Source organism: Plectropomus leopardus, chromosome 9 (genome assembly GCF_026936395.1).
Source record: "Plectropomus leopardus strain MGB_pleo_1.0 chromosome 9, ASM2693639v1, whole genome shotgun sequence".
Taxonomy (NCBI): Eukaryota; Metazoa; Chordata; class Actinopteri; order Perciformes; family Serranidae; genus Plectropomus; species Plectropomus leopardus.
In genome coordinates, this window is record NC_142184.1 from 20,568,777 (window position 1) to 20,587,981 (window position 19,205).

Below are 19,205 nucleotides of genomic sequence, written 5' to 3' on the forward strand. Positions count from 1 at the left end.
CAGGTTTTAAAAATGGCCACATATCCCACAGTCCATAAGAACACTGAACTCGTTCGTAAATACAAACCCGAAATCACGATTTTTCTAACAGCACTTGAAGGCCCCATAATATATCTCAATGGAACAATGCAATTGATCGTGTTTTTATTACATTATTACGTTACAGCCAGTAAATTCAAGGTGCAACAAGATTCTGTGCTTTTACTAAATTGACCGTCGAAGCTGAAATGTTCCACATTCAGACCGCAGTGGTTATCACCACCATACGCTCTGTGAAGCTGCTGCCTTGAGCAGAATGAACCGAGTAACCCCAGTGAGGCTTGACTTTTGTCGCCCTCTGGTGAATTTCTTCAAGTATGCCAGTTGACTCAAAACCCCTCAAGACTCACAAGAGAAAGAGAAAAAAAACAACAAAAAAAACCCCCACAAGAAATATTTAGAGTTTTATTCATCAGTATTGTTGTCACAATATAAAGACAGACTGTGATGCGTTGTAGAAAAGTCTTTACACTTAGAGGTAACATAATTCAGACAATCGCAGCTTAAGTGGACTTCTAACCGCACGTGTAATATAATGGGTTTATTTCTAAACATTTCCTTCATTGTTAGACTTGGTGGATACATTTAACATAAAAAATGACATACGCAACCACACATTTAGGTTGAATCGATAAACAAAGCGCTCGGTTTAAAGATGCTCACAGGCCTGAGACAACATAAAAACTATGGGTGCCGTTAAGATGAACCCACACTATGTATCTGGTTTCTAATAAAGTATTAAAATAAATAGTTTTACCAGAGGAAAATAAACTAGGCCAAACTCGACTGAAGAAATCTGTAAACATGTGGCAAACAATAACTGCAGTGCATCAAGTTCTATGGAAACAATGGCAGCTAACACTAGGCATAACAATATCACTGAAATATGTATCACAGGATGAAAATATATTAACCAATTTAAATATAAAATCTCCCTACACGCCTGTTGCTTTGTAGGACATTTAAACTACTAGTATACCTCTGATGTATTTTTCTTATGCTGACATGGATTAGGTTTTCAAATGCCTAAGTGTAAAACCAGTTAGGTGCGTCTTTTGCTTGCAGAACATCAAATATCGTGCACAGAATATTGACACCCTACAGATAGGCTTGCAGAGAGGAAATATGCCCATTTCCTACAATGGCTTTGGAAGACCTACTCCAGCTGCATTCATTCACATGTCGCTCTTACACTTTGGTTATCAAGCATTTGGCCTCTCAAGTTTCCCATAACCTGACACATACATTTTCCTCATTTCTACATTACTTCAACTCAAAAGTGGCTCACAAAGTTTAATGCACAAATCCACTATAACAAGTTCCAGCAATATTAAATATATCAAGTCCCCAGACAATCTTTGCAGTTGACTCATGTCTCTGCCACAAGAGGGGGGATAACATGCTGTTTCTGAACAAGATCTTGGATGGTTTCAGTCACTCAGCAGCTCCCTGGCTTTTCTGTAAACAGTCATTTGGATCCACTGCTGCCAATCCAGGTGTTACTGTACTGTAGCCGAGAGAGTATGAGGCAGAGCTATCCTTCCAGGGGAGGTCGCAGAGGAATACAGCCATCCATCTCCAGAGACTCGGGCCAACCTTCATACTTGTTGCTGCTCTTACTGTTCTTCATACGCTAATGGAAACAACCGCAAGCAAAACAGAACTGATGTCAACAAAACACTCCGAGATGGGCTTCAACAAACAAGTTTTCACAAAAGCCTGTTTTCAACTGCATTAGCAAACAAATGTAAACATCAGAAATGTGTACAATGTATAAGGACAGAAGCATTGCCATTCATCATCAGTGTAACACATTACTGCTATCACATTAGATTTGTCTGTAACACAGTGATTCAACTTTAAGTCACATTACACTTTCTCATCAATTATTTCGTACAGGTTCTTCAGTTTTCGGTGCAATAGGCAGATTAAAAAAAACAACCCAAAAAACCCCCAAAAAGATTTGGAAAACTGCTCCCCGTGAGATATATCTGCTGCTTTAGTGATAAAAAACATCAAATAAACTGTACTAATCTGCTATAAAGCCACGGTTTGGTGAAAGTGACTTGAGTGAGTGCATTTGGACCATTAAAGGCACTTATGCTATTTAAAGTGTTTTGTTTTCCTTTTAAAGAAATACTTCGACCACAAATTTACCATTTGTACATCAATTAGTCATGCCGTGAAGACATATTGGTTTACTGATTGATAGGGGATCACTTTAACAACAGCAAAACTGTATCAAGACATCTATTTACAAACTCCCACACAACTCCTGCAGTAAAACCCGAGAGTCTTTTATCCAAGTGCATGCTCAGCAGTGCTGCCAGATTGTAAATGTTAGACTATCATGCCAGAGACCCAAAACTTTCATATTTTGAGAAAAAATATCATACCCGAGTCACAATCACAAGAACGAATGCGTTAAATTCCTAACTTTAGTAAACAATTTTTTTTGACACATCTCCAAATCTACCCATACCCACTTCTTCACTGAGAAGCTTTTTCTCAGTCTTCACTGCTCTGTTCTAGGCTGTTCTTTGGCCTACATCAAACACGATTGGCGGTAAGGAGATCATGTGAGAAGTGATGCGTAAACACAGATGTAGGAGCCAGGAAATGAGTTAAAATTAGACATGTAAACTAAACTAAGAGCTTATTATAAGTGTCACAATGGTCAAATTATCGTATATTACGGCAATTTTGGAATTATTGATCGTACGACATACAGAGGGCAAAGTTATTGTACAAATACGATGATTAGCGTACATCTGGCAACAATGATGCTCAGTACTTCCCAAACACATGCATTTTCACTAAACTATTACTGTTTAAGACTGAAAGTGCCACTTAACTATGTTCTCTTCAAAGCCAGAGTCTACTATTAAGTTTTTTTTGGCAAAAATGCATGTGTCTGGGAAGTACTGAGCATACAACTGGATGAGTGAGACTTATATTGATAAACTGTCACATAACTCGTGCAGTACAACATGTGTTCGTTGTTAAATGTTGTCTGAATTAATCATAAATTAATATGTTTGTCATTTCCATGTTTTCTTAAAGGTAACACAGCATGACTAACTGATTTACAAATGGTAATTGTCTGGATGTCATATTCCATTAAATCTGCCACCATCACTGTGTCTTTTCTAAGATTTAGGCCTATTGTGAGGCATTTCATATTTGTATTAGGCAGTATCACATCTTCTATATTGTTTTGCATTTAGATGTAGTTTTATTTTGAGCTTACTGCCAGTGCCGTCTACATTCTCCTATTGCACCTTTTTTTGTGCTGATATGTGGGAATATGCAAGGTTTTATTTTTATAATTTTATTTTTATCATGGAGGTTGTACATATTCTAGGGTCTTAAGTTAAGTACATAATCATTTCACATATAAATTACATTATGAATACATAATGATGTAAACATCATTCAGATGAATGTACCAATCCTTTTAGCAACAAAGGGAATTTGCAAGGTTTAATGTTATATTGTAAACTGACAATTACATGGCAATGCATCTCAGGCAATGCTGCAGAGTAACACAAAAATAATTAAACAACTAGTGTCTATTGCAGTATTTTATCTACAGTATACACTACCAGTAATATTAAAAGACTTTCTCTTGTGTTATTGCTACATGGGTATATCCCTTCCTTATTCTATTACATATCAGTAATCCACTCTATCATGATACCATTGTAACTGTGTGCAGCAAATCTTGCTAGTATTGTCTGGTGAATCTTTTGCATTGTAGGAGGATTTATTTTCTGGTATTTGTAAGCAGTTAACTGCAGGGAGATCTGTGTCAGGTCAAAGGAGCTGATGATCTCTACCCTTAGCTTCTGATGAGCATAAATACTAACGTACCTGCTCAAATGGGCTCTTGTTCTCAATACCCTTGGCTCCGACAAACACCCAGCTGTCTCTAAAGGCCAGCTCCTTCACTGCCGTGCTACCGAGCTCCTCAAACAGCCTTCGAGACTCATCGTTCAACCTGTCAGCCAGAAATGAAGATAAAATAGCAGGTTAATGTTCATTAAGTGGGTTTGCTGTTCTTCTAAACAAGAGAATTACAGGTTAAATGTTAAAGTTTACCGAAATTAAATGAGGATCATTACAATTTCTAAGTAGGCTCCTACTGGGATTTAACAAGGTCTCACAATGAAACTTTCTGGTTCAACTCTGAAATTTAATCACTGGTATGTTTTTAAGCCATAAGGCTTTTGAGGGTAATGGAGGGATTTGCAATCATGCTATTTTTTTTTAAGTCATCAAGTGCTCATCAACACACTAACTAGCCAAAATGTCATAAATGTAATATTAAAAATAAATCTTTATTCTTGACACCACAAAAGCATGTCATTACGTACAGGGCATTTTATCCTCGGATTAAAATTCTCGACTGGCCAGCTCACTGCAGTTACAATTGGAGCTTTTGCTCTTTAACAGTGTTTAACTTCAAAGATGTCCCGAATGCAAATTTGCACTGATTTCTGCAGCACTTTGTTAAGCAAGTGACTCCTCATGTTATTAACTGTTGGCTGGAGTACCTAATCTATGTTATGGCAAATAGTCTTCTAGGCTTTTAAGGTCCAGTGTGCAGCATTTAGTGGCATTTAGCATAGAAGTTGAAGATTGCAGCAAAGTGAAACTTCTCTCATGTGCCAAGCATGTCAGAGAACTATGGTGGCTGACGAGGAATAAAGCCAATAGCCCTGTCTAGAGTTAGTGTTTAGTTTTTCCTTCCTGAGCTAGTGTATTAACAAATTTTTGGATTCCTGTGGCGGTAGATCAGGCCCCCAGGAAGTGCGCCAGGTTTTAAAGTCAATTTTCATAGTGGCCATGCAGTGAAATTACAGCTTCTGAGCCCGTTACGTGACACCTTTGGATCCAAAAAGACATTTTTCCACAGACTACCATGGGAAAAGAGACGCCTGTAAATCAGAGGATAATTTTTTGAGCATCACAGCCCTCCGTTAAATGACTTGATTCACTATCAGGATTTGATCCATTCAGTCCGATAACATTGATTGATTTTATTAGCTGTACAGCACTTTGACTGAAAGCGCTTTATAAATAAAGTTATTATTATTATTATTATTATTATTATTATTATTTTTAAAGTCTGGAAGAACGACAAGATTTAACAGTTTGATCTCCATTTCAGTTAGCAGAGTGCTGAGCCGGAAGTAGCTAGCTCGGCTGGCTGAAGTCTCTAGTGCGCCTGCTCCGTGGGCCAAATGAAGCAGAAGCTGCGCCAATCATCTGGGTACTTTTATCCACAGCAGTTAAACTTTTTTGGCTTAATGCACCATTTAGCAGCTGTCATAGGAATGACTGGGATCCCACCTCCAAATCCATATCAAGCTCTCTTTATACATCCGTGAAGACGACCTGCTCCGTCTGTAGATGTATACGGCTCGTTCTAATGTAACGGACATACAATGACTCTTATTTTCAGGTGATTATTAATGAATGAAAACATAGTTATGAATATTTTATACAATTTCTGACGATAACCCTAAATCCTTCAGACTGGACCTTCAATGCTATATTTTAATATTGCGTGAGATTTTAATGACATTTGAATGAATTAATGTATTGATTCTTATATAAGTGGAGTGTATAATGTTACATTTGATTGAAAAGATGAACTAACAGCCATCAGTTATTGGTTTAAAAGACCGGTTGGAAATTGATCCTACTAATGCTAAGCTGTGAAAGTATGTGCTATTTGAATGCTATTCTCTGTCACAGTACCACATAAATATTTCACTCTACAAACTGTTTTTCAAGTTAGAGCATGAACTATTCTTTAGCTTCAGCTGACAATTTCTCTGTGAAAATCGCTTTGAGGTGCATCTAGGGGGAAAAGAAAGGGGTGCTGGACTGAAACTGACAGCACGTCATGGATTCTTACTTTGTAGCTGCATCATCAAAGGAAGCCACAAACACAAGTGTTCCTTCATGGAGCGGCCGGAGAAACTTCAACAGGTCTGAAATATCTGAGAACGAACATCAAATGAGCCTTGAACTGTGCTTTATAGCTTGTTATTGCCAAACCATATGTACCATATGTGAAATATGCACTATACATTAGAGTCTGGTTTTTATTACCTCCTGCCCATGTATCAAAAGTTTTTGTGTCCAAGAGCTCTCCTGTCACCCCTGGAGCAAAAACACATCAGCCAAAAGTTAAAATAACACAATTAACAGGAGCTTAAAATATTAATGCAACAAAGCCGGTTAAATTGTGAATGAGAACACTCTTACCATTCACCAAAGCTATGTTTAGTCCTCTGCCAACATTGTTCTTCACACTGCTAACTAACCTGTTAGAGAGAAACACAAACTGTTGAGACATGAGCTGAAGCCACTTCTCTGCCTAGCACAAATGCATCAATCTACATACTTATACACGCTGCCTGGAACTTGAGATACAATAACAATAAAATGTAATAAGAGCCAAGACTTGAGACAAAAACAAAGAAATGGGGGACAGACAGACTGAAAGAATACTTGCATTCAGCTCCCCAGACAGGCTTGGAGGCCTCGTTATGACAGCACAGAGGAAAAAAAGAACAGAGTGTAAAACAAAACTAAACAAAAAAGACGGACAGACAGACAGACAGACAGAAGGGGAGACACAGACATAGATGAACAGGAAGATACTGGTAAGCACTGAATCTCACATCTTGTCCTCCAAGCAGATTTTGGGCCCGATGACATTGGCAGCACCAGACACCAGGCGGAAAGCTAAATGTTTAGGAGGACAGGGCGCTGAAAGTCCGCACTTGTACCTTCGAGGGCGTGGCTCTGTTCAAATATATGATATGTTAGTCAGCGGTGATAACAAAGATGATAAATACACAAAATTATCATGATTAAACTTGACAGCAAGACTAATTATATCATTTTTGTTTCTACTTACCAGGTGTTGGTTCCTCACTTGCACCTGAAAAACACACAGTTGTCACACTCAGTTCATTAGAAAGGCTTTGTTTGATCACATTATATACAAGACCTTCATCAAACATACTTCACACATTACATTAGCATTTATAATTTGTCTAATCACAATTATTTTTTTCTTTATAATGTCAGAGAAACAGAAAATGCTTGTCACTGTTTGCCTGAGCCCATGGTGATGTCTTCCACTTACTTTTTTTTGCACAACAAACAGTACAAAACTCCAATATATTCAACTTTCAATTATTTAAAACAGAGCAACTCCCAAAATCCTCACATTTGGCAGCAAGAACCAGTGAATTCTCGCCATTTTTGTTGATATATTCTTCTCAACTAGGGTGCATCTAAAGATTATTTTCATTGCCATTTAATCAGTCAGTTATTTTCTTGATAAACTGATAAGATGTTTGGTTGATAAAATGTAACAAAATGGTTAATAAGAAATAATAAAACAAATTGATTCACAACCCAGACATATTCAATCTACTGTGACAGAGGAGTAAAAAAGATCAAAAAAATAAAATAACCTTTAAAAAGCTGAAATCAGATCATTTTTCCTTAAAAAAAAACCAAACTCAAACCTATTAATCTGTCAACACATTAGTTGACAATTAATCTAATAGTTAGCAACGAATCGATTAACTGCAACAGCCCTATTCTCAACTAATTCATTGACTTCTCTTACCGCTGAAGAAATGGCGCACAGATGAACCACTCTCCCCTCCGAATAAAGTGTGTGCCAGCAGCCAGGTGAGTCCCACCAGCAGGAGCACAGCCAAAGCTCTGAGAGGACCTGTCAATAGAAACCCGACATACCAGTTCAAACGAGACACAAGATCCGATTAATACTGCACAAACCAGTTCCCATTAAAGTGGAATAAAATGCAGTAAAAGTTTTAACCAACCTGTCAATCTCATGGTTCACTGTCTTACAGACCTGGACAGAGATTAAAAGAAAAAAGAAAAAAAAAGTAGCTCCGTGAGGGTGGTTTGGATTTCAGGCAAGTTTGCAAAGTGTAGTCACATTTTTACATTTTTTTTTGTTAAACACTTAGATAAACAAAATATCTACACTGCATGCCAAGATAAATGTATGACTTTTAAGACTGTTTTAATGCCAATCAGAATACATTTTTTAGAGCAATTTTACTTAAATTAATAAATAATTAAATGTAACAAATTAAGAAAAAATGTCCCTATTACTTTGAGATTTCACAAGGCAGCGTAAAAAACACAATATATTAAACCCTTCTTCCCACGTCTTAGCATTTTTAAGACTTTTCAAAGACTGATACAACAAACTTTAAATACAAATCAAGGCATTTTCACGCTGAATGAATTCAATGTTTCCAAAGACTTTTTAAGGAACTGCGAAAACCCTGCATAATTCATTGTCCATTGAAAGGACAAAATACAGTAAAGGATAAATAAACAAATATAGAGTCAGATAAATATCAAAGCATCATAAAAAAAGCATTATAAAGGCGATTACACAGTTTTATTTTCTTTCTAAGTTTTTGTTTAGTATGTAACTTTAAAGAGTTTATCAAACAGGAAAAGAATAGATACTCTTTTATCAGAACTGTTGTTCTTGTAAAAATATAAATCTACCTTTTTCAAAGCATTAGCAAGGTCGTTTCATTGAGCTCGGGGTGACATCTTTAACAGAAAGCTTGCAGTTTTTACAGTAGCTATGCAAGATGGCTTTGCAGAGGTGACGTTAGAGGGGAAAACATGAACACAAACCAACGCAAAGACAACGCAACAAATGATAACTCTTTGGAAAACACAACTAACCACTTGTATGAACTTAAATAAAAGACTAAACAGATCTTACCTCTTATGCGCAAGCTTCAGGAGAGTTGTGCCTTTTCTTTTCACCTTTGCTGGTCTGTAATGAACGGTTACGAGGAGCTGTTGCTCTTGCCACTCGGGACTTTGACTATTTCTTGCGCTGTTTCCTCATTGAGGCTCCGCTGCTATAATTCAGCATGTAGATGAGGAGACAGCCTGAAGTCAATATGCTCAGTCGACCATTTACTTTAGTCTTATTTCTTAGCTTCTAATAAGCATGTAAAAAAATTATGGATGGTTTATTCCATCTGTCTTCCGGATATATTGCCACCCCCCAGTCCGTGCACACTGAGTCTGCGCACAGTTGTTCACGTGACCAAATTATTTAAATATTTAACATTTTTAAATTGTTGAGCAGATGTGTAATAAGCAGTTGGTGTTTCCCCTCATTTGTCTGTCATTAAAGATAGCAGTGTGCTTTTAAAATTTAAGTGAAGAAGTAAATATTCGCACTGACATATAACGACTGTCGCGCGAACACCACGCCTTCTCCTTGTGCACGCGACTAGTATCTCAAAATCAAGATGGCTGCACACAGCGCTGTGCTCTCGATGTCCAAAATTATAAATCCTTTCTGGGGTGGACGTCTTGGAAACACGGTTAAAGTAAGACAAGACACGTCGCTGTGCTAACATGTGTTGCGAATGCTGTTGTTGTGTGGCTCCAAAGTAAAGTCTTACTATTTTACTGTGCGTTTTTATCTGAACACAAGGTCATATGGCTAATATTATAATGTTATAGTTGAATTAGCAGGGCAGCCGTCTTCTTCCGCATGTTTGGATGTGATGGATGCATTAAAGTTTTGCTAAACTATTTGAACACTCCTATGATAAAATGCATTCATAAAGACGCTCTAAACCATCTCTCTTTATGTTGTATTTCAGGTATTTGGAACAACTCTGACAAGTCACAGGAATAAGACTATTACTGTGAGTGGTTCAGATTGTCTCTGTGAGTTTCTAACATGTGACAATGAGTGGATGTAATTTTGTCCGTTTGTATATAACGCAATGGCAGCACTGATGTCATTAATAAAATCACTGCTACTCATTAAAGGGACAGTTCAGATTTTTGAAGTGGGGTTGTATGTGGTGCTTATGCACAGACAGATATCGGTTGGCACGCCTCCAATTTGGAGAAGCAGACAGGAGTCTGACATGGAAGATAAGCAATCTACTGCTGTGGAGCAGTCCGCAACAAAACGCACTGAAACTACCCAAAAAAGTGTCACAGCTTTAAAAAAAAAAAGTTAAATAAAATTATAATAATAATCAGTTTAAGTGTATGCTACATTAGGAATATTGTAACTAATGTACCTTGCTGTCAGACAGTGATTACCAACAAGAACGTGAAGCTGTTTGATACTGAAGAAAACTTGTACTCTTGGCCAGTCTTCATCTTAATGAATAATAAAATAAAATTGCTGATCATACATTAATATAGGTTTAAAGACAACATAAATCGGATCAGAGAAGCTCTTGGTTCAGCACAAACATGGGAAAAGACATAATAACAACTAAAAGATATTCACCCTTATAAAGTGTAGTGAACACATCATACAGCAGTTTTAAACATTGAACATCTGCAAGGATTTCATCTTTCAGTATCTTAACCTTCAGACACCTTGGAGCCTCCTCACAGGTGTGCAGATAGACAGTAAAGGACTCTGAGGCTCCGAAAGTACCCAAACCATGACAGTGGATGAGTCATATCTCCATGCAAAGAGATTCAAAAAGACACGCACATCCCATAGTGGGTGCTGGATCCAAGATAAACCAAAGTGTGAAAAAATAGAGGTCCGCACACCGGGGAGCTCCCCATAAACGGTTTTATTCTGCGAAAATAAGTCTGAGGAAGAGCGTTTTTTAGCTCAAAACGTCACTTATTTTCACAGAATAAAATCCTTTAAGAGGAGCTCCCTGGTGTGCGGACCTCTATTTTTTCACATTTTGAGTCATACATCCAAACAATTACTATTATTATACATGATGACAATTAAGGGCTGGACCGTGTACAGTGTTTCCCAACCTTTTTCCTTCAGGGACCTCTTTATTATCACCGAGTAAACTGATGACATATTTTAGGGATATTTCATATTATAATAAATTCACAAAAATAACAGTGTAGAACCACTAATAAACTGTACAATTAACCTCAGTGCCTACTGCAGAAAGTAGGTGTTAGATATTGGCAGATAAATTCCTCTGAATATTGCATCAGAGATAAGTTTTCCTGATTTTGTTGAAACTGTTTATAGGCTTTATTATACCTACAATCATACATGCCTTAAAGGCTTCTATTTTGAGAAATTCCTTTTGCTTGGCCATCTTTTCTGCGACAGGACGAGGCCGCTCAGCAGAGAGTGAATGCTTTGTGAGTATCACTTTAGCTCAGGTCCTCACTGTGCCCTGTGACATAAATCCAAACTTGAAAAATATATAAAATACAATGAACAGGAGGCCTATCTCAGCATTTCATTGATATCTGTGAAGAAATCTGGGAAACTTTGGCAACACTCAGATTGGGAACCAGAGGTGTATGAAACACGTTGTTGCGGTCCAGCCCAAAATTCCTGTAGCCTAAATGCTATGTCCACCATGCTACCATGTTACACTGGTGACAGAGAATGAGGAACAATGTTACAGTAATATAGGACCATCGGCGTCTGTCAGCCTGTCCACTGTATATGTGCCTGTTTATTTTGATAGGTACCCCATACAACCCCACTTCCAAAAATCTGTACTTTCTGTACTAATAAGCAATTTATTTCCAAGCTGTATGGCTTTGGGGTGAACTTTGCGAGTGGAAGGACACTCTTTGTATCTGTTGTAATGTAACTGGGGCTACTATACACCTGTTTTTCCATCCTCTTGGGGGAGGAGAGGTTACATTGCTTCTGTACCTGCTATTCTTTTATGTGGCTGTCAAAGTAACTCTTGTCCCTCTGCTCTCCTTGCTGTGCATCTTCAACAACAGAGAGACAACATTGTAAGTAGCTGACTTTGATGTGTTTTTCTAGCTAACAATGCATCACTTCACAAACAAGACAGAACATTTATACAATGGCTATATGATGTGAAAAAAATATGCATAAAGCCTTATGTCAGTACTGGTATACATAACAGTAGAGGTGTAACTCAAGTCACATGATTTGAACCCAAGTCAGACTTGAGTCACAAATTTTATAACATTAGATGCGACTTGACAAAATCAAAGAAGACATCCGACTCAACTTGTATTTTACCACCAATGACATGTGACTTCACTTGGACTTGAGCCTTTTGACTTGAAAATACTTGATACTTTCCCTCACAAGTCTAAAAATTAAAAAGTAGGCTATGTTATTTAAACAGGGTGACCTTAATTAACTAATTTTGTGAATCAACTAACATTAACGCTTTTCATTCCCAGCAAGTTGGCACTTAATTCCATAGATCCACTTTGTTTGAACCAGTCTGACAGCATCCACTCAGATTGCAAGAGGAAATTGTGAAGGTTAAACACCATGTTACTGGGTGCGAGTTGGAAAGAATGATTTGTGAGATAATTGTACCTGCGTGTAACAACAAATGCCGTGACAATTACAGGTGATGACAAAACTTCCAACAAACTGTTTTAAAGAAATAAGTACAAAATCTAGTATTTGTAATTTGGTCCCACCTCTGCATAGAGAATTGGTAAGATCATGGAATATCAGTTAAATAAAAACATGTTCTCAATTCACAATATTTAAAAAATCCTTAAATATGATGACAGTGACAAGTTATTAAAAAAATAGTGATATATTGCCCAGCCCTAAATGACACTATCAACTTTTTACAGCTTAATATTCCCTTCACACTCTTACTTCCTTGGTGCTTTGGCTTTGAAGAGCTGTACTGGTGCTTTACCATTTTCTAGCCCATTAACTAAAGATTGTGACGATTGTCAGGGTTTTTTTTCCCATTTCACTATGGTATTAAAACTGACTTTCACATATTTGAAAATTTGGAAACACTAAACATTTTTAAAAATAATCATTTGTTTCAGCTCTAAATTACATTGTTTTAGTTTAACAGCATGTACAGATTAATAGTTGTGAAAAAGAAATTGCATCTGTTTGCCATTTTGAAATCTCTTTTGTACAACTATTGAGCAACCAAATGTTAAGTGCGATGGATGATGAATCTTAAGATGTTTAGTCTCTGCAAGGTGTTTTTTTATTGTACTTGTGCTAGATTAAAAGTGGTAGGTTGGAAATTAATCTAAAACCACATGGCATTATATAGTAACATATCAGCAACAATCTATGTATGTATTGTGATTTGTAGTTGGGTCAAAACTCGTAACACCAGTGTTGTCCTTTACGTTAAGTGCAGTTAATCTGTAAAATGCCAATGTTACAGCCCCCTCCTGCAAAGTATGGAGGCAGACACACTGTTACCCTCATTCCCGGAGATGGAATTGGTCCAGAGCTGCTCAATCATGTCAGAGAGGTGTTCAGGTTGGTTAAATTAAATCCTGTTCAAAGTGTTGGCTACAGGCTGTTGAGTTTTGCCTCACCATGTTTGTTTTCATGTTGTAGGTTCAGCTGCGTGCCAGTGGACTTTGAGGTGGTGCATGTCAACTCTGCCATAGAGACTGAGGATGATATAAAAAATGCCGTCACTGCCATTCGCCGCAATGGAGTTGCCCTCAAAGGCAAGCAAACCCCTTTGTTTCCATGTTATGAGCAGAGCACAGCTGTGAGAAGCATGTCGTTTATAATAAGACCATGACACTAAGGTTTAACTGTGACGTGACTTAACTCTCCTGATAGGTAACATAGAAACCAAACATACCATGCCGCCATCTGTCAAATCCAGAAATAATGTTCTACGGTAAGAGTTTTAAAAGATGTAGACTCTCTGCTGTCAAATGTCTCTTCTATAATTTGGTCCTTTGTGTCTGGTAATGTCAGTTAACCCATTTCTTTTTCCTGTCTCTTGTTTCATTTGTGTCTCAAAAGCACGAGCTTAGACCTGTTTGCCAACGTGATGCACTGCCAGTCGCTCCCTGGAGTCCAGACACGCCACAAGAACATCGACATCATGATCATCAGGGAGAACACAGAGGGAGAGTACAGCAGTCTGGAGCACGAGGTCAGACAGAACAAAAACAATCAATTCTACTGTCTGCTGAAACACATGCTTATATTTCTCACCTTTTAAGATTTATTGCCTCTCTGTGTCTCTTTCCTCACATCTCCTTCTCTTTTGAAATGGGAATTAAGTATTACCCACATGCAATTAAAACAAATACATTCATCTACAAAGGGAAAAACACTGATCTGATATACTTGATCATTATTGGTGTAGATCATGACCTTCAAGAGGGAACACCGCCTACATTAAGAATTCCAATATGTTGTTTCCATCGCTTGAAGTTTAATCGATGCTTGTGAACAAGAGCTACTCTCTATAAAAACTAGAAACCAGAAAGTGTCAGTCTTGTGATGTCAAAGCATTAAGTCTGGAGCTGCTTGCAGATAATGAATGGGAGCCTGATTTTGTGGACTCACAGAATGTTTTTCTGTTTTATTCCCATTTGATATATATTCTATTGTATGTTGTCTTTTGTTCTCAGCTCTGAAACAGAAAATGTACCCATATAATCAGGATATATAAGGATACCATCTTTTAAAATTCACTGCCTGGAGCAGCTTCAGACTTAATACTTGATGACATCCCACATTTAAATTTTAGCGCTCTAGTTTTTTGGATTTGGGAGAGAGTTGAACAGGCTTTTGATATTTCACCTGACAGAATTGACATATTTTCAACAGAAAAAGTGTCACTCAACATGTCAGGCACCCGGCAAATTTCGTCACTTTGGACATCATATTTTATCATGCAATGGTGGTTGGTAGTTTTACTAACGTCATGATGGAGAGATAAGTTTTCAATTCATACCAACGCCAACCTACATTCAGCTTCTCTGTCCACAGAAGCTGCTGTCTATTAGCAGCAGCTCCTGCAGAGCTGAGAGGACAGCGGCCGGCCAACGGCCATCACCAAGCTGACTGACAGCAGACATTTACGGAACCAAAATATTTTTCAAGTCAGCGTCACAAAAGGAAATCATAGTATTTATTGATTCATTGATTTTAATTCCCAGCCCATCATAACAAGGGAGTGGAACTTGCTGCTCACAGAAAAACTGAAAGCTGATCAATCCATGAATATACAGTTAAAAAATTTGACACACATAAATAGCGGGATATTTGTGTGATTTAAACAGCTGTTGGTGCAGATAATGCTTCATTAAAAGTGACAGAAATAGACTAAGAGCATAAAAAAACCCTCAAGGCATCTCTGGTTACCATGAAGACGACTGAAAACCTTTTGCTGAAGCATAAATAATAATAAACAGTTCAATTTCTGTCGACAGTTATCAAAGGCGTCGAGCACCCTACCATAAATCAGGCTTTAATGTTTACTTAAATTTTTGGACTGTCTTAGACTATAGGAATAACGTGTATCGATTTTGAAAACATGCCACTTTATGAAACCTTCGGAACAATATAAAATTTGCACAAGCCTAAAATGACAGTAGGTGTGTGGTCAGCTCTACTAACAGTTAAGAAGTGATGTGTAGTTACAGCCTGATGACACAGAGGTAGGATGTGAGTCGGCTCTACACACTTACATATGCCGTTTCACCAGTGACTCCGAACAGTGTTACTGCATCACTGACGGCACCAAATACTTGGACTGTAATCGTCATTTATCAGTCATTCTTCTCCTGTCTTATTTTAGAGTGTATCTGGGGTAGTGGAAAGTCTCAAGATCATCACCAGGAACAATTCCCTCAGGATTGCCGAGTATGCCTTCAATCTGGCCAGGGAGAAAGGTCGCAAAAGGGTCACCGCTGTGCACAAGGCTAACATCATGCGAGTTACTCTGACGCAAATGCATCACGCTATAAATGTCTGGCCTCCTGAGTCTTATGTAATACTGTGAGTTTCTTAGAGCTAGTAATGTTAATTTTGGCCTCTCTGCTTCAACAGGAAGCTCGGCGATGGCTTGTTCCTGCAGTGCTGCAGAGAAGTGGCCTCTGGTTACCCGGACATCACATTTGACAGCATGATTGTGGACAACACCTCCATGCAGGTGAAGGGAGGATAAAATGACACAACTCCGAGATTGGGAAAAGTTCTTCAATGTTTCTGTGTTTATTCACCTGCCACTTTGTCTGTGGTCTTAGCTGGTGTCCAAGCCCCAGCAGTTTGATGTGATGGTGATGCCCAATCTGTATGGGAACATAGTGAGCAACGTGTGTGCAGGCCTGGTGGGAGGGCCTGGACTCGTGCCTGGGGCTAACTATGGCCGGGACTATGCTGTCTTTGAAACGGTGAGTTTTTGGGAGTTCACTTACTGCTTTCAAATGGGATATTTTCCCTTGGATCACAAGATTTGAACAACGCCTCATGTGGTATTAAGTACCTCGTAAGTGAAGACTTCCAAGATCACAAGTTGTGATATGTTTGCTGATATTCTAAGAAGTGGTGCATGCACTGGACTCTTTCGCTGTATGGTTATTAATATATTGTAATTTTAGTTTTATAGAGCTGTTTTTCATAATTTTATAACATGCCTCATTTTTTTACTCTGACACTATGTCTTTGATCTTCTTGCATTACATGACTTGCTCGCTTGCTATATCGTTATCCTCGGTGGCTAGTTTCCGTCAGTAGTGTTCATGTTGCTGTTGCCTAGTAGCAGTGCTCTCACAACTTCACTACTTCACTACTACAGAGGAAAGCATGTGGTGTTCACGGCTTCCCAAGTCATAACCACGAGCTCACGATTCCATTTGAACGAAGCAACTGTTGGAGAAATACATGAAACATGTCTGTCCGATATATTGTGACTCCTATTATTTTCTCAGGCCACAAGGAACACAGGGAAGAGCATTGCGGACAGAAATATTGCTAACCCCACTGCCATGCTGCTAGCCAGCTGCATGATGCTGGACCACCTTAAGTAAGCTTTTCCAGATAAAATACCGTAATATCTTCTTGTGGTTTCATGTGAAATGTAATGCTGTGATACCAATAAATAAATAATTCTCTCTCCTGTACCTCTCCAGGCTTTATGACTATGCGACCATGATCCGAAATGCAATCCTCACCACCATGAATGAAACCAGGGTAAGTCTTTCTGCGCTGACAGGCCTCTCCCCTCACCTGTCTCACTGCCACAAAGCTAACAGGCTTTGTTGTGTTGTGTGATATAGGCCCTGGTGGCAGGTCTGGCACGCTTCCTAGTTGGCATCGCAATACTTTCACACAAAGCAGCATCGTTCCCTTTCAATGTCACAAAGCTCTTATTAAGTGCTGCACTATATGGTATCTCATTTACATTGTGTAGCATGACATTAATTACAGTCTTTGAGCTTATTTAAAAACCTGATCTGGCAGAGAGATACCTCCCAGTGAGAAACTGTTTGCATAAAGACACTTAAAAATATACATAAAGCACTCATAAAAATAGAGTGGTGCAGGAAGGAGTGCTAAATCACAGAAAAAGAGCTGCACTACGGTTCTTTCGTCACAAACTCAATGAGTTTTTTTGAATGAGTTTTGATGTCTGAAACAAGGCCTTTGCTTAACAACAGCTTAAGAGATTTTTAAATTTTGTTCTACGACATAAAATACACCAGTAAATACCCCACTTGTAAATTTTGAAGCATTTACCTGTCTAAAAAAAAAAAGCTTTCTGCAATAATCCAAAATCGAACGGAAAAACCCAATAGGCTTTTTGTCGAGGGAACATGGATGATGTTAACTTCCAGGTTGACCTACAATGAAACGTCATCCCTGGATAACTCTACACAACAGGGCCCATTCTGCAGTTTTAAATTTTCATGGCACTTTTTGCTTTTAAGCCTAATTTGATTAATGATTGGCCATTATGTTTGTGAGCAACCTGTTTGTTTTTTTCTTTTGCTTGCAGTTGCACACAGCTGATATCGGGGGTCAGGGCACCACATCAGAGGTGGTCCAGTCCATCATGAGGGTCATCCAGAGTAATGGGCAGCTCACGCTTTGAGTTATAAACACACACACACACACACACACACACACACACACACACACACATGGAAGTGTGAGTTTGAACAGGTTATCCATGCATGTCTGTTTCCATAGCGTCAGGTCCTTTTTTTTTTCTTGTTCACACGGCTTACTGATCACTGTACAAACAAGCTTTCATTCACACACCTGCGTGTTTCACATGTAACATTGACCTTCAGAGACAGATTTTAAAACGGTTTACTTTTGATCAAATTCCATCATTATACTGTATAGATATTTCCTGAGTTCATCAGGCTCATTCAGTTAAAATATGTGTTCTTACAAATTGTTCTATAACATGAAAAGGCCTTTTTGTTACAAATGTTTCCGTTAGCCTGACATGTTGAGGTGAGAAATAGTTAAAAATCCTAATATGCAAAAGCATTCGTTATTGTGGATCATTATTTATTTTCTAAATTACCACTTTTTTTTACAGCCTTTAAATCAACCAAAATGTGCTATGTCCATGCAACACCTTACCTTTATTTTGTCATATTGTAACTTAAATGTCACTGTGCCTGTTATATGCCGTTCTGTCCTGTGTGTTCACATCAGATCAACTGTACTAAAAAAAACTGTTATGTAGCTCATTCATACATACTGTATTAGAGGAGGTGCTTGGATCATATTGCAATAATATATCATTTTAAAGCCTGATATGACGAGAATGATTTTATCACAGCTGTGGATGGGTATATATGTACTGTAAAACACAAATATTATGAATAAAGAATTGATCTGCCACATTGTGATCTTTTTGGACAGTTTTTCAATGCCGCTCAAATGAGTTTTAAAGCTGAAGTAAATAGATTTTCAAACTATATGTACATTCAGCGTACACAGGTGTTTCTGTTATTTTTTTGCCCCCGATTTATATCAATGAGAATGACACACCCCTATCAAAGTACCCCTCATCAGCACCACCATCAGGTTCCAAATTTGTTCATTTAAATTCACCATTAAATGGATATTATTTAACACTAATTAGATTTTTTTTCATACAATGTTTAACAATATTGTTACAGTATTTGTTATACAATTAATCTGACAGTGTTAATATTAGTTTGGTCAAGTTTGCCTTTATTACTAGTGGAAGAAACTGGATGTAAAGCAATTTAAACCATTCTTTACTCTCAGTTTTATGTAAAAATCAAATTTTACCTTAACTAGCTGAGCCACACCACAATTCCCACTACCTCCTGGTAACTGCAGGCGTACCCCAGAGCTGTCTGAAATCACCAGG

The 19,205-nt window shown here is 38.0% G+C and overlaps 2 protein-coding genes across 3 annotated transcripts; one reads left to right on the forward strand and one right to left on the reverse strand.

The window, feature by feature from the left end:
• Positions 1 to 430: 430 nt before the first annotated feature.
• Positions 431 to 9,170, reverse strand: fam3a (FAM3 metabolism regulating signaling molecule A). Its single transcript, XM_042491756.2, has 10 exons — positions 8,852 to 9,170; positions 7,920 to 7,951; positions 7,700 to 7,807; positions 6,977 to 7,000; positions 6,738 to 6,861; positions 6,319 to 6,377; positions 6,163 to 6,213; positions 5,966 to 6,050; positions 3,913 to 4,039; positions 431 to 1,672 (listed from the first exon to the last, which is right to left on the reverse strand). Exons 2-10 carry the CDS (start codon positions 7,930 to 7,932, stop codon positions 1,574 to 1,576), a joined length of 690 nt encoding a protein of 229 aa, XP_042347690.1. The 5' UTR covers positions 7,933 to 7,951; positions 8,852 to 9,170; the 3' UTR covers positions 431 to 1,573.
• A 147-nt stretch (positions 9,171 to 9,317) lies between these two features.
• idh3g (isocitrate dehydrogenase (NAD(+)) 3 non-catalytic subunit gamma) lies at positions 9,318 to 18,706 on the forward strand. 2 transcript variants are annotated; one of them, XM_088082194.1, is made up of 13 exons: positions 9,318 to 9,473; positions 9,753 to 9,797; positions 11,845 to 11,856; positions 13,254 to 13,351; positions 13,433 to 13,548; positions 13,667 to 13,727; positions 13,856 to 13,988; positions 15,645 to 15,782; positions 15,900 to 15,998; positions 16,093 to 16,239; positions 16,777 to 16,871; positions 16,978 to 17,038; positions 17,844 to 18,706. In XM_088082194.1, exons 1-13 carry the CDS (start codon positions 9,393 to 9,395, stop codon positions 17,937 to 17,939), a joined length of 1,182 nt encoding a protein of 393 aa, XP_087938320.1. In that variant the 5' UTR covers positions 9,318 to 9,392; the 3' UTR covers positions 17,940 to 18,706. The 2 variants fall into 2 exon arrangements, with proteins under 2 accessions (XP_087938320.1, XP_087938321.1); XM_088082195.1 differs by lacking the exon at positions 11,845 to 11,856.
• The last annotated feature ends 499 nt before the right edge of the window (positions 18,707 to 19,205 follow it).

Coding starts and splice junctions, on each gene's coding strand:
- fam3a (XM_042491756.2), bottom strand. Junction 6,051..6,162: donor TTTTGATACATGGGCAGGAG/GTAATAAAAACC, acceptor GTTCGTTCTCAG/ATATTTCAGACCTGTTGAAG. Junction 1,673..3,912: donor ACAAGAGCCCATTTGAGCAG/GTACGTTAGTAT, acceptor TGTTTCCATTAG/CGTATGAAGAACAGTAAGAG.
- idh3g (XM_088082194.1), top strand. CDS start 9,393: ATGGCTGCACACAGCGCTGTGCTCTCGATGTCCAAAATTATAAATCCT. Junction 13,352..13,432: donor CATGTCAGAGAGGTGTTCAG/GTTGGTTAAATT, acceptor TTCATGTTGTAG/GTTCAGCTGCGTGCCAGTGG. Junction 13,989..15,644: donor ACAGCAGTCTGGAGCACGAG/GTCAGACAGAAC, acceptor GTCTTATTTTAG/AGTGTATCTGGGGTAGTGGA.